We start from the raw sequence: 14752 nt of genomic DNA, 5'->3' as shown, positions 1-14752 counted from the left end.
GTAATGACCACATGGCCACCTCAACACCATCGGAGCTACTGCAACCCCCGAACTACTGTCTCCTTCCCCATAAACCTGTAGAATGTAAGCCCGCAATAAAAGGGTCCTCTTCCCTCTGTATTTCAAAACCACAAAAAGAGGACGTGAAGATCCTACAAAAATCTATTAAAAAAAAACAAGAAAAAGGCAGAAACGCTTACCTGCCCTGGCCTCAAAACAAATGTACTAACAGGGCGCAGTGGACCCATTTAAGCATTTTAGTTAGCACTGGACAGCCCGCCTGATCTAAGAGTATGGGTGTCATTAATAGGCTGTGAGCCAGATGCTCTGCATCTTCTGTGTGTGAACATTGCAGCATACAGACTGTATCTTTATGTACACTGGTGTACCAAACGTCCAATCCCTGATTGTAGACTGGTTGTCTCATCGGTATTACTGCACTTGTGTAGCCGCCATCTTTAAATGGGTCCACTGCGCCCTGTTAGTGCATTTGTTTTGAGGCCAGGGCAGGTAGGCGTCTCTGCCCTTTTCTTGGTGTTTTTTCCTCGTCCCTCTGTGTCAGTCTACCATGTTAGTTTTGTTTACTGTAAGTGATATTTGTATTTTGATGTAACCCCGTCTAATGTACAGCACCATGGAATTAATGGTGCTATATAAATTATTAATGGTAATAATAATAATAATAATAGAGGAGTTTAGTTTCCAAAATGTGGTCACTTGTTCGGGTCTTCCACTGTTTAGGCACCGCAAGGTCTCTCCAAACGCGACATGGCATGCAATGTAGATTCCAGTAAATTTTGCATTTAAATAGTCATATGGCGCTTCTTCCCTTTTGAGCCCTGCCATGTGCCTAAACAGTAGTTTACCCCCATATTGTCACAGTGTGTCAGATGCTGCAGACAATCACTCTGCATTTGGCTGCAGAAGGTCTCTGCGTTTGGTATTGCAGACGCCTTCTTAATCCTTCTGACTTTTGGACCTAGTGGCAACCTCCGTCCGGCTATAACTGACACACCTGGACCTGGTATTTATAGACTCCCAGTCTGTTTCATGGAGTCTCCGATGATATTCACATTTTTCCTTGTGAAGACCTGGAGCAATAGCAGTTGGCTAACTTCCTCTTTGGTGCTGTTGGAGGACGTTTGGTGTTACATCTCTGAGTCTGCTCAAACCAAGTTGCTTCCCCCTTGTTTGTCTCCCTTCTTCTCTTTAGTGTACAGTAGGGACTGACCAGTGCTCATCCACCCCTTCCCTATTCAGGGCCTAGCTCTAGGGATATGCAGGGCTTAGGTTCCTGCTCGGCGATTGGTGTGGAACCAATATAGGTACGGTAGGGAAGGCACGGTGTTATTAGATCTGCCTACAGATCTCTACTCCCCCTTTACCTAGCATTTGGGCTTCCTTCCCCACATCCCCTCATGTTGCACTTAGTCTTCCCACACTGTGCGTGACACATATATGGGGTATCAGGATGCTCAGGAGAAATTGCACAACAAATTTTGGGGTCAATGTTCTCCTGTTACTCTTGTTAAAATAAAAACATTTGTGTCTAAAGTAAAATTTTCGTGAAAAAAGTTAAATACTAATTTTTTACTTCCACATTGCTTTAGTTCCCGTGAAGCACCTGAAATGTTAATACATTTTTTGAATGTGGTTTTAAGCACCTTGAGGGGTGCAGTTTTAAAATGCAGGGAAAGAAAGGAAATCCTCCAGCGATGACACAAATTGTGAATTTAAAACTTCACATTTATTTCTGCATTAAATTTGCTGCCTCCATTATGAGAACAAATCTACGTGTTTCAGCTACAAAGCCTTAATCATGGGTCAAGTAGTGCTGAAAATACTATCATTAAATAGTGAATGTTCAAAATCATGTCTGATTAACAGCCAATAGAGTAAAGTGCACATTATTCACGCACCTGATGACAAACAGATAATAGGAACATATGTTATAAACATTCTAGATTAAAATATTGAAACAACGTATAATACATTATATATATTGGAGAATGTACCTGGCATGTTGTACATGCAATTAAATAAACAATTCTCGCAGTATTGGTGTTTATGAAGCTTTTCAAATCATGAAGGTGAAAACAGGTTCGAGGGTGAAGGGGTTAAAATAATTGAATTTTAATTTTTTTATTATTGCCATCCACATAAATTATCTTAAAATATTCTAGTTTTCATTCTGGCCACTAGAGCAGCTGCTGAAAATAATGTAATCTATGAAGAGTGATTGACTTACTATAATGCACACACTCTCTGCTGTACTATACAGTTAGGGTATGTGCACACATTGCAGATTTGCCTGTCAAATTTTCTGCGCAGATTCTGCATCGCTTGGTAGAAAACACAGGTGAAAATCCGCGCGTTTTTGATGCGTTTTTTTATGTGGATTTTCATGCATTTTTTTCATGCGGATTTGCATGCGTTTTTGAAAGCTAAATAAAGATCTGTTATTGAACCAGAAAAAAAAGAATTGTGATGTCATTTCTTGTCCAACCTCTTCATTTACATACTCCATTGAAGAATAATGTTTACACACACAGATAGATAGATAGATGATAAATAGATGATAGATCTATAGATAGATAATAGATAGGTAGATAGATAATAGATAGATGATAGATAATAGATAGGTAGATAGATATATAGATAGATAATAGATAGATACAGAATAGAATACAGATATATCGATCTATCTATAGCTCTATCTATTATCTATCTATAGATCTATCTTCTATCTATAGATCTATCTATTATCTATCTATAGATCTATCTATTATCTATCGATCTATCTATCGATAGATATATCTATCCATCTATCTATAGATCTATATATAGATAGATATATCTATAGATAGATATATCGATAGATAATATCAAGCCCAATGTTTAGTAATAAACATAATAAAATGGTACATAAAGAGTTAGGCCGGGGTCACACTTATGAGAAACTCGCACGAGTCTCGCACCTCAATACCCGGCACTGCCACTGGCACTCGTTCAGCTGCATAGAAATACATGCAGCCACATGCTCTGGTCCCGAGTGCCGGTGGCAGTCACGGGTATTGATGCGAGAGACTCATGCCAGTTTCTCACAAGTGTGACCCCAGCCTTTAATGCAATATCTGTTAAACTTATAAATAAATTGAAAAAAAAAATTGCTTGGGCTCCCACGCCATTTTCTGCGCCAGAGAGGGAAAGCCAGCGACTGGGGGCCAATGTTTATAGCCTGGGAAGGGGTTAATACCCATGGATCTTTCCTGGCTATGAATCTCAGCCTGCAGCTGTATATTTAGCCTTTACTGGCTATTAAAATAGGGGGACCCCCCAAAAAAACACTTGGGGACCCCTATAATTAATAGCCAGAAAAGGCTATGCAAACAGCTGCGGGTTGATATTCATAGCCTAGGAAGGGGCCATGGATATTGGCCCCCCGGCTACAAACACCAGCTCACAGCAGCCCCAGAAATGGCGCATCTGTAAGATGAGCCTATTCCGGCACTTAGTCTCTCTCTTCCCATTACCCTGGCATATGGGGTAATGGGGGTTAATGTCACATTTGAATTGTAAGGTGACATCAAGCCGGCTTAGTAATGGAGAGGCGTCAGTAAGACACCTATCCATTACTAATACTATAGTTCTTAATGGGTTAAATAAACACATGCGGAATAAAGTATTTTAATGAAATAAAACACCACATAGTTTTGCCATCTTTATTGTTCTGCCAATCCATGCGACACCCTCGATCTCCTGGAAAAAATAAACCAACACAAATACTCCCTGGTCCGATGCAGTACATTTAATAACGAATGTCCCAAGATGATCACCCCTATAGAGCTGTCACATCAGGAGATGTGACAGCTCTATAGGCTTCCAGTGACACACTGACAGGAGACAATGGCTCTTGCAGTGTTATCACTGAGGGTTCAATGGCCTCTCACTTTGCAGCACTGCTGCGCGAGAATTTTCCCACGCAGCGGTGCCGCAAGTGACAATATGAACTCTGCACTCACAGCGGCAGAGGGATACAGTGCTGAAGGATACCTTCCGTCATTGTATCACTGGAGCCTCTGGAGAGTGGTCGCATCTGCCGATGTGACAGCTATCCACAGGAGATCATCGTGGGACACTCATTATTAAATGGATTACATCGTATCAGGGAGTATACTGGTGGTTTATTATTTTTAATTTTTTTACAGGTGATTGAGGGCTTCGGGGATTAGCTGTATGGTGAGTATGTACTGTATGTTGTATGTGCTGTATGTCTATATGTATGTACTGTATGTGTGTTGTTGTTTTTTACACTTGAACACAGTAGCCGGATGATGGGACTACATCATTTAGTAGTCCCATCGGACGATGCCTGCCTACTGCCTACACACAGACACACATACACACACACTGCCTCATACACACACACATACAGCCCCCCCCCACACACAGCCCCGCAGACCCACGCACACACACTCACACACACACACAGCCCTGCACACAAACACAGCCTCGCACCCCCCCGCAGACTCTTCCCCCTCCCGATCTGCAGTGTTTCTCGCAGGCACATCCGCAGCTAAACCGCAGATCTTTTTTAAACCTGTGGTTTGCTGCAGATTGGCCTGACACAATGGAAGTCAATGGGTGCAGAAACGCTGCAGATCCGCAAAAAGAATTGACATGCTGAGTAAAATAAAACGCTGCAAATCCGCGTGTTTTTTTCCGCAGCATGTGCACAAAATTCTCAATTTCCCATTGACTAACATTGCTTGTGCACTACACTGCGGATTTGATGCAATTCCGCGAGTCCAAAAATGCTGTGGATCTGCATCTAAATCCGCAACGTGTGCACATAGCCTTAAATGGAACCTAGCAGGGGAGCGGGTGAGGAGAAGCTACTATTAATCCACCTTTCTGACTAATCTCCCATGTGGCTTGGCCCCTGGATGCTTATAAACTATGTTTTCCTCTGAAATGCCGCAGCGCTTTAGAGTCAAACATACCTGGCTGAGATCATACAGCCAATGTCTTATGCATGCTGCCTGTGGATCGGGCAGCATGCATCAGCTGTCAAGTTCCTTCCCATCAATGCAGAAAAGGAGCGTCTCCAATATGGAAGTTCCTGAAGATGGTTGTAGAAATAAAATATATATATATATATAACTGTCACATGTAAAAACAGAAAAAAAAAACATTATTCATGAGCTATATACTAAAATATAACAAAATGTTGTGTTTCCTGCTTTAAAACTTCCCAATGTGGGAAGCAAAAGGAAAAAACAAAACATCTATGCTCATCTCTTATCTTCCACACTAGCTACTACGTCCACTGCCAGTCTCCTGGCATAAGCAATGTCATGTGATAGCTGCAGCCAATCCAGCAGCCTGGATTCCCCTAAATTCAGTATTCAGACAAGCCCCAAAATGGAGCCACATGCTATTATGTGCCCATCTGTAAATGTAGTCAGCTATGTGAAATGATGGACACTTTCAGAAAAATGCTCAAACAATGTTCATTTGAAGTCGATTTGCATAATAGCCACTAATGAGATTTGTCTGAATCCTGTTTTTAGAGGGATTTAGGTGCCAAAATGCACTGCAGAATTGCAGTGTGAACGGCGCCTGGGGGGGAGTTCCAAGAGATTGCAAAATATACAAAAGAGGGGGTGGAAATTAGATTTAATTATAAAAACACTACAGCTCCGATCAAAGACGTGCGTACAGGATTCTTTTTAGGCTCTAAACAATTAGTATGAGATTAGGGTAAAACCATTTTAATGAAATTAAAATGAAAAACAGAAAACATAATCTTCGTGTTACTATAAAATGTAATATGTAAGCATTTTATTTGTTCATATTCATTTTTAGATACCGGTAATACGTCCCAGAAAACTGAAGAGCAGGTTGGTACCAATAAGGTAGAAAAACGCGATGATGTATCCGGTAAGGATAAAGAAAATCAAAGCTGCAAATTTAATAATGGGACTCAGATTAAAAATAATGATAAGAAATTCTGACAATTTTGCATCTCTAGAACTGCAGAGATGCAGATTAGCAGATTAAAGTCCCAAAATTAAACTGTTAGCAGAATCTAAGTTTGTTTTTTTTCAGTCTCAGACATTCTAATAGAAACTATTGATAATTTCCAATCCGAATTTTGTTCTTCATTACTCTTAGTGCAATACAAAAATCTTCATTTGTAGAAGAGATTCAATGGATCGATCCAAACTAGTTTGCAAAAATGAGCTGTACGTGCGGTGTACAGATATGCCAGCAACAGATGGTTAATGGAACTGGTTCTAGAACAGATGCCATCCCCCTATTAACCAAGAATCCCCTCATAGGGTATTTTAGAATCCAGGCAAACCTTGTGCACAATAGAAATGGTCTTGGTAGACCACAGTGTTGAAATATTGTTTTATAAGGTTATGTTTCCACTTGGCGTATTTGCTGCAGATTGGATGCTGCATACAGTTTACAACCAGGGTGGTGCTAAGATGCGATCTCCCTATCTGTAAACCACTGGTGAATGAATGAGATGCTGCCAGCGCAGAAACCGCGACTAGCAGGATTTTAAAAAAATAATTAAGTAAACCAAAATTGCCGTTTTTATTAATTTTATTACATTTTTATTCATTTTTTTATTTAAAAAAATGGACATTTCAGTGTAATTTATGAAGGAAGCAAGAAATGCCAAAAATTAGAAAGAAGAAGTACTCAGATATTCCCTGTGTTAGACATAAAGGAGGGCTTCATACAGATTATGTTCAAATTGTCATGTAGTGGTGCTCCTACACTCATAAAGGCTTTGCACAAAGTGCAAAGCCAGGAAAAAAATTATAAGTAGGGTCATCCAGTCATTCATAGACCCTTGAAGGCAAATGTTGAAGACTAAAAACACTTTAAATGCTGCTGTTATTTGGTGGTATGGAAAAGTCAGAGCTAATTCAAGCTTTGTTAATTTTTATCAAAGTGAGCCTGTCAGGACTTTCTGCTGACAGGCGAAATCACCTGTCTGTTTTGATTCCCCTCGGTGGTACTAAATATTTGCTCAGACAAGTCGCTAGCAGCAGGGCAGCATAAAATCTCCAAAGCATAGACAGCTCATGCCAGGTGTCCAGTTTTGAGACCCAATAGCTGAAGGTCACAGAAGAAATAGGGAGCACGCTGTTTTTGTCAGCCAGGTATTGCTTGGCCATTTTTAAAATCTTTTTCCTCCTTGTCAAAAATACCTGGTCATCAGGGCCTGGATGCTGGGAAGGTGTCATGAAATTGGCCCAGGCCTTTGACAGTGTACCCCTGCCTCTGCTGTACCTGGTGTGTGTCTCCCTTCCCTCTTCTTGGTTAGGTAAGGAAGCTTGCTCCCTGCCACTAGCATTGTTTAATGGAATTTTTTTTAACATATTTTCCACAATGTCCTTCTTGTATAGCACCATTTTAGTAGACCTCTCTACCACAGAAAGGAGAGGTGCAAAGTTCTCCTTGTAGCGTGGGTCTAGCAGGGTGAACAACCAGTATTCTTTTTTGTCCAAGATGAATGTAATGCGAGGGTCACATGAAAGGCAGCAGCACAAAATGTCATCCATATGTGCCAAGTTTCTTTACAGTCAACCCTTCCCTGTCTCCATCTCCTCCTATTCCTACATCTCTTCCTCTTCCTTCCCCTCATCAGCCCATCCACGTAGGAGATAGGGGCCAAACTTGTGTGGTTACTAGCCTCTGTTGCGCTCCAGCCAGCTCCTTTTCCTCCTCCTCTTCCTCAACCTCCACCTCCTCATTGTTACTCAATTTGCACTGAGCAGATGAGATGAGGCTGGGTAGAGATCTTCCTGTCTTAGGTCTTCCTCCATCTACATCTGGTCTGAATGCAAAGCTTCATGTTTAATTGTCAGAAGTGACTGTTTACGTAGGCACAGAAGTGAAATTATTGCGCTGGTGATGACTCCTTTGTGGAGTCCTCAAAGCCATGGAGAACCGCACAAATGTCAGACATCCATGCTCACTCTTCAGTTTCAGTTATTATGTGTAGAGGCTGACCAGAATTCTTGCTGGTGTGTTGGAGCTGGAATTCCACAACTGGCTTCTGCTGCTCTCACAAAGCCTTTCAGCATGTGCAGTGTGGAGTTCCAGTGTGTGGTCACATTGCACACCAGTCGGTGAGCTGGCAATTGCATGCACTGCTGCAGCACTAGCATATCATGACCACAAGCTCTGGCAAATTTGTGTAGATTTTCAGAAACTGCTAAACTACCAAGTTGAGCATGTGGGCCAAGCATGGAACATGTGTGAGCTTGCCAAGCTTCACAGCTGCCTCAAGGTTACGGCCACTATCACACAAGACCATGCCTGGTTGTATTTTCAGTGGTGATAGCCACAGATCTGTCTGGTTTGTTATTCCTTTCAATTACGTTGCCGCGGCATGCGGTTTGTCACCTAGACAAATCAGCTTCAGGTTTCAGCTGATGTGGACAAAGTGCTCTGAGATAGCACATTGGAGATGGAGGATGATAAGGAGCAGGAGGGCATGCAGAAACTGGTGTAGAAGGTGGAGGAAACACTAGTAGAAGTAGGGTCAGAAATCCTCAGAGTCTGTGTCACATGTGCTGTGCCAGGGTGGGACTCGGCCCCGACCTCCACAATGTTTACCCAGTGTGCCGTTGGGGAAATGTAGCGTCCCTGGCCACAAGTGCTTGTCCACGTGTTGGTCGTTAAGTGGACAATCCCAGTAATTGCATTAGTAAAGGCACAATGTGATGTTCCTGGTCATGTGGTTGTACAAGGTGGGGATGCCACATTGGGAGAAATAGTGGCTGCTGGAGAATGAGTACCAAGGGACCAAATTTGTACATCTGTAGCAGGCCAATTTTTATTTTTATTTCTATCCAACAAAATTTTACACAAAGCAGGTTATACAGTATGTATGACAATAGTCAATTTTCAAACCAAAAATATTTTGTGAACTGTACCAGGCCAAGCATTTTTTAAAAATTTTAAACCACCACAATTTTACACAAAACAAGTTAAACTATATGGATGACTAATTAAATCCATGAACATTTTTTGAACATTTTTTTAGAGTTTTACATACCACCGTAATGTAACAATAACTGATTTAAACTGCAAAGATGACTAATTGAATCCAGACATTTTTTTTAACTTTTTTTTTTAGTTTTAGTTACCACTGTACTGTAACACAAAACACATAAGACTCTATGGATCACTAATTGAATCCAGAAAAATTTTTGAACACTTTTTTTGGAGTGTTATATACCACCAAAATGTAAAACACAGGCCTGGACAAGCAGTCTCTTCCTCCAATTAGAACTGCTCCTAAGCTGTTCAATAGCGTCAGTGTACTGAGCTTGGTGGAGCCTGTCCTTTTATAACCTATGATGGGATAATGCAGCCAGCTAATCAGAGAAATGCCACTGCCAAGATACCTATGGCATTACAGTGATTGACAGGCAATCCCTACATGTTCATTGTTCAACAAGCACTAAACATGCGGGGCAGGGATTTGAACTTCAAATCCGAACAGCGGTTAATATTTGCCAAGTGCCGAGCATATCTGAGCACCCAGATACTTGAGTGATAATTTTTTTCTGTCAATGTTGATGATTATGGCTTACAGCCTATGAAAACCCCAAAAGTCATTATCTCAGTAAATAAGAATGCTTTATCACACCAGCTTGAAAAATGATTTTAAAATCCGAAATGTTGGTCTACTGAAATGTATGTTCAGTAAAAGCACTCAATATTTGGTCAAGGCTCCTTTTGCATCAATTACTGCATCAATGCAGCGTGGCATGTAGGCGATCAGCCTGTGGCACTGCTGAGGTGTTATGGAAGCCCAGGTTGCTTTGATGGCAGCCTTCAGATTGCCTGAATTGTTGGGTATGAAGATTTTTTAAACTGTGATGAATAACCTTTATATTCTATCACTCATTATTCAATGGCAATTTTGAAAACAAGAACAGCAATCTTATTGGTTGTCATGAACAAGTCCACTCCTTTCCATTTGCTGACAATACAGTCATTAAGACATACTAATGTTTTTCTTTTGTACACAGGACTACACAGCGATGATGAATGAAGAAACAGAAGCTGTCAACATTCATCAATAAACTACTTATTGCAATATTCCAGCCTTTCGGGAATTGAGCTTTCCTTGGATTATTTTATATTCAATATATTTGAACTGAAAGCAAAAAAAAATATTCCTAACACATACAATGTGTTAACATACATAAAAAACATAATATTTTACCTAGATCTCTGAAATGTGTAAAAAAAGACAGCAATAGGGCATACACAAGTGTGTTAAAATATAGGACAATTTTCACCATGAATTTGGAAGGGGAATTCCAACTCTGAACAATTTTCAAAAGAGTGATTGCACAAAAGCTAAAACTGTCAATAATGAAAGATAAAGGTTTTGTTTAGAGATGATAAAAACTGGTCACTCATCATACATAAAATAAACAACATTAATGTAACAAAGCAATACAAGATCCCACTGAGCATACGTTGGAATTGACAACCGCAGCACTCTCTATAGAGCAGGGTCCACCCCAGCCCGACATGCCCATCACTGATGACGCAGCCTCTGCCCCTTGATGACTACTCTTTTGAGTATCCCAGCATGCACTGGGATTCTCAAACGTAGTATCATTAATCCCTTTATGACCTTAGACATATCCATTCGTCCAGGATGCCTGCAACTTACCGACCTTGGATGTATGGATATGGCTAGGTGATTGCTGCCAGGTGTCAGCTGATTCAGACAGCTGACACCTGTCACTCAGTGTCCAGAGATGTGCCAGTGCCGATCTCGGCACTTTAACCCTCTAAATGCTGCGATCGCATAATTTTTTAAAAATCACAAAATGAAAATAATAATAAAATATATATTGTGCCCAGAAATAAATATTTTTAATAACAAAAACCTCAAAACAACAACAAAAAAAATACAGATGTTTGACATCACCGCGTCCGGAATGACCCAACCTATAAAACTGTCTCACCAGTTAACCCGATCAGTGAACACTATAAAAACATGAGGCAAAAAATTATGGTTTGTCATTGTACCGCCAAACAAAAAGTGGAATAAAACACAATCAAAAAGATGAATGTGAATAAAAATGAAATAGCTGAAAACGTCATCTTGTCCCACAAAAAAGAAGTCACCATACAGCTCAATCAGTGGACAAATAAAAAATAACTGTCAGAATACAGCAATGTAAAAATAATAATTTTTTCTATAAAATAGCTATTTTTGTATTGTATAAAAGCGCCAAAGCATAAAAAAATCAAAATAAATGTAGTATCACTGTAATTGTACTGACACAAAGAATAAAGCTGCCTTATCAATTTTACCATACGTGGACCAGCATAAAGCTCCCCCCCCAAAAAAAAATGCTTGTTCATTCTCGCTCTCAAAAATTGGAATAGAATGCAATCAAAAAATGTCATGTGCCCGAAAATGGTACCAATAAAAACGTCAACTCATCCCACAAAAAACAAGCCATCATAGGATTCTGTCAGCAGAAATATGGAAAAATTATAGGTCTCAAAATATAGTGAAGCCTTGTTTTTGCAATAAAAAGGGTCTTTTAGTGTATGAAAGCAGCCTAACATAAAAACCCAATACAAATCTGGTATCTCTGTAATCGCACCGATCTGAAGAACAAAGTCTTCTAATCACTTATACCGCATGAGGAATCGTGTAGAAAATAAATAAAACCAATTCTTCACATGTGGTTGATTTGTTCATTCTGCCTCCCAAAGATCGCAGTAAGGCTCGGCTCACATCCTGCGCTCTATGCTGAGTGGTTACACCAGGGTTTCCATGTAAATCTCTGAAATAAGTGATTCAGACAGAACGCCCAGCTGAAAATTCCCTATAATTAAGCAGATGGAGGCACTGTGGATGCTGTCTGGCTGCCTATAATCCGGTGGTGTCCATCATTTTAGGTGTGCAGAAAAGTGCTGTTTACCATAGTTTTGTGCACTTTTGAAGAGAAGGACACCACTGAACAGAGGCCAGATGGAGTCTACAGTAACTGTTCTGCCTCATTATAGTGAATGAATACCTTGGGAGTTTCATCTGAATTGCGTCATACGGATATAAAGATGGAAACCCCAAAATAAGTGCTCAGCATAGAGCGCCGGATAAATGTGATATCAAACACTATGTAAAATGTTCCCAATAAAAGCTGCAACTCAATCCACAAAAAAAGCAAGTTCTGGCACCTTAGGGGCTCTGTCAATGTGACATGACACCCTCAAACCTGTCCAGTAAAATCTGAACTCCAATATGGCGCTTCCTCCCTTCTGAGCTCTGCACTGTGCCTCAAAAGTAGTCTTGGACCACTTATGGGGTATCTGCATATTCAGGAGAAAGTGCACAACAAATTTTCAGTACATTTTATCCTGCTATCTTTGTGAAAAGGAAAACATTTGGGGCGAAAGCAACATTTTTGGGTGAAAAACATTTTTGCTTTATTTCCACAGATCAACGTTAAAAATTCTGTGAAGCACTTGTGGGTTCAAGGTGATCAAGACACATCTAGAAAGATTCCTAGAGGGGTCTAGTTTCCAAAATGGGGTCACTTGTGGGGTTTTTCTACTGTTTAGGCACATCATAGGCTCTCGAAAAGTGACATGACACTGGCAGACCATTCGATCAAAGTTTTTATTCCAAAACGTCACTCCTTTTCTGAGCCTTGTCATGCGCCCAAACAGTAGTTTACCCCCCACATATGGGGCACATACGTACTCAGGAGAAATTCCACAACAAAATTTGTATCCATTTTCTCCTGTTACCTTGTGAAAATAAAAAAATTGGAAGTAAAAGAACATTTTTGTGGGAAAAATGTGATTTTTTTTGTTTTCACGAATCAATGTTATAAACTTCTGAGAAGCACCTGAGGGTTCAAGGTGCTCACCACACATCTAGACAAGTTCCTAGAGGGGTCTAGTTTCTAAAATGGTAACACTTGTGGGGTGTTTCTACTGTTTAGGCACATCAGGGGCACTCCAAACGCGACATGGCACACGCTAATTATTCAATTTAATTTTGCATTCAAAAAGTCAAATGAGCTCCTTTCCTTCCAAGCCCTGCTGTGCACCCAAACAGTAGTTCTCCACATATTGTGTATCGGCATACTCAGGATAAATTTCACAACAAATTGTATTATGCAATTTTTCCTAGTACCCTTATGTTAATGCAAAATTTAGGGTTAAAATAGAGCTCCTTCCCTTCCATGTCCTGCCATGCACCCAAACAGTTTCCCCCCATATATGGGGTATCGATGTACTCAGGAGAAATTGCACAACAAATTGTATGTTGCAGTTTCTATAGTTACCTTTGTGAAAATGTAAAATTTGGGGCTACAAAACATTTTTGAGGGAAAATTATTTTTTTTATTTTCACCGCTCAATGTTATACACTTCTGTAAAGCACCTAGGGGTTCAAGGTGCTCACCACACATCTAGATAAGTTCCATGAGGGGTGTAGTTTCCAAAATGGTGTCACTTGTGGTTTTTTTTCACTGTTTAGGAACATCAAGGGATCTTAAAACATGACTAGGCATCCCCTAATTGTTCCAGCAAAGTTTGCATTAAAAAAATCAAATGCACTCCTTTCCTTCTGAGCCCTACCATGCACCCAAACAGTGGATTTCCCCACATATGGGGTAGCTGCATGCTCAGGAGAAATTGCACAACAGATTTTGGGCTCCATTTTTCCTGTTACTGTGGTGCCACTACGGTCCAGCTGCCACAATGGTATCGCCTCTCTAACCAGTGGTGGTCTCATGTCTGGAAGTAAATGGAGCTCCCTACACTAAGTAAACTACACATCCACACACAAGTATAAAACCTGCCCAGAAGGGGGAGCACAAGCCCCTAGGTCAGTGATGGCGAACCTATGACACGCGTGTCAGTGCTGACACGCGTAGTCATTTTCAGTGACACGCCGGCCGCGGCCCCATAGAAATTGCATCTTTACATTGCATGGCATCCGATCCGATTTTTTATTGGATCGGATGCCATGCAGGAGGTCTGTGGGTCCAAACAACAGAGCTCCGGCACAGAGCGTCTAGGCCTGGGACTTCCGGTAGGCCCGGTGCAGCTCCCGGAAGTCCCAGACCTCCGCGCGGGTCGGATGCCATGCAGGAGGTCTGTGGGCCCAAACAACAGAGCTCCGGTGCAGAGCGTCTAGGCCTGGGACTTCCGGTAGGCCAGGCGCAGCTCCCGGAAGTCCCAGGCCTCTGCGTCGGAGCTGTGTTGTTTGGGCGGCATTGCGCTGCTTCGCCGGCCGGAAAGATCGGACCTACCGGTCCCATGCCTAGAGTCCGCTCTGCGCCCTAGCTCTGTTATTTGGGTGGCATTGCGCTGCTCCCTGCTGCGCCGGCCAGAAGTCCCAGGCTGCACTTCTGAGGCCTGAGGAGATCGCTGTCTGGAGGCCCTGTGATGGCTGTCTGCAGGCCCTGTGACTACTACAGCAACCATCATCCAGTGAACTGTGGGGTGTCATTGGCCATTACTAAGATAAGTGAGGGGGAGGCTGGAAGAGGCCTGTGCTATGGGTGCCGTTTCCCGCCATTAGGAACACCATCTTGCAGCATAGTACAGACTCCATTTCACCACCATTACTGTTTGTGGTGCATCCTTATTAACCCCTATTTCTGCTAATTGCCTGCAGGGCTAACTATAAATCTTCTCTCATGGAGAAGCCACAAAATAAAAA

The 14752-nt window shown here is 41.4% G+C and overlaps 1 protein-coding gene across 1 annotated transcript in view; it reads left to right on the top strand.

Moving 5' to 3' along the window:
• The window catches only part of TEX29 (testis expressed 29), a 63536-nt gene extending 53391 nt beyond the window's left edge, over positions 1–10145 (top strand). The window contains exons 6-7 of the mRNA XM_077299699.1: positions 5869–5943; positions 10071–10145. Of these exons, the coding sequence (XP_077155814.1) occupies positions 5869–5943; positions 10071–10093 (98 nt within the window). The 3' untranslated portion in view covers positions 10094–10145. The remainder of the gene's footprint in view (positions 1–5868; positions 5944–10070) is intronic.
• Positions 10146–14752: the final 4607 nt, after the last annotated feature.

This window comes from Ranitomeya variabilis, chromosome 3 (genome assembly GCF_051348905.1).
Source record: "Ranitomeya variabilis isolate aRanVar5 chromosome 3, aRanVar5.hap1, whole genome shotgun sequence".
NCBI classification, from domain to species: domain Eukaryota; kingdom Metazoa; phylum Chordata; class Amphibia; order Anura; family Dendrobatidae; genus Ranitomeya; species Ranitomeya variabilis.
The sequence above is the reverse complement of the archived record's forward strand: the minus strand, read 5'-3'. Positions and strand labels throughout refer to the sequence as shown.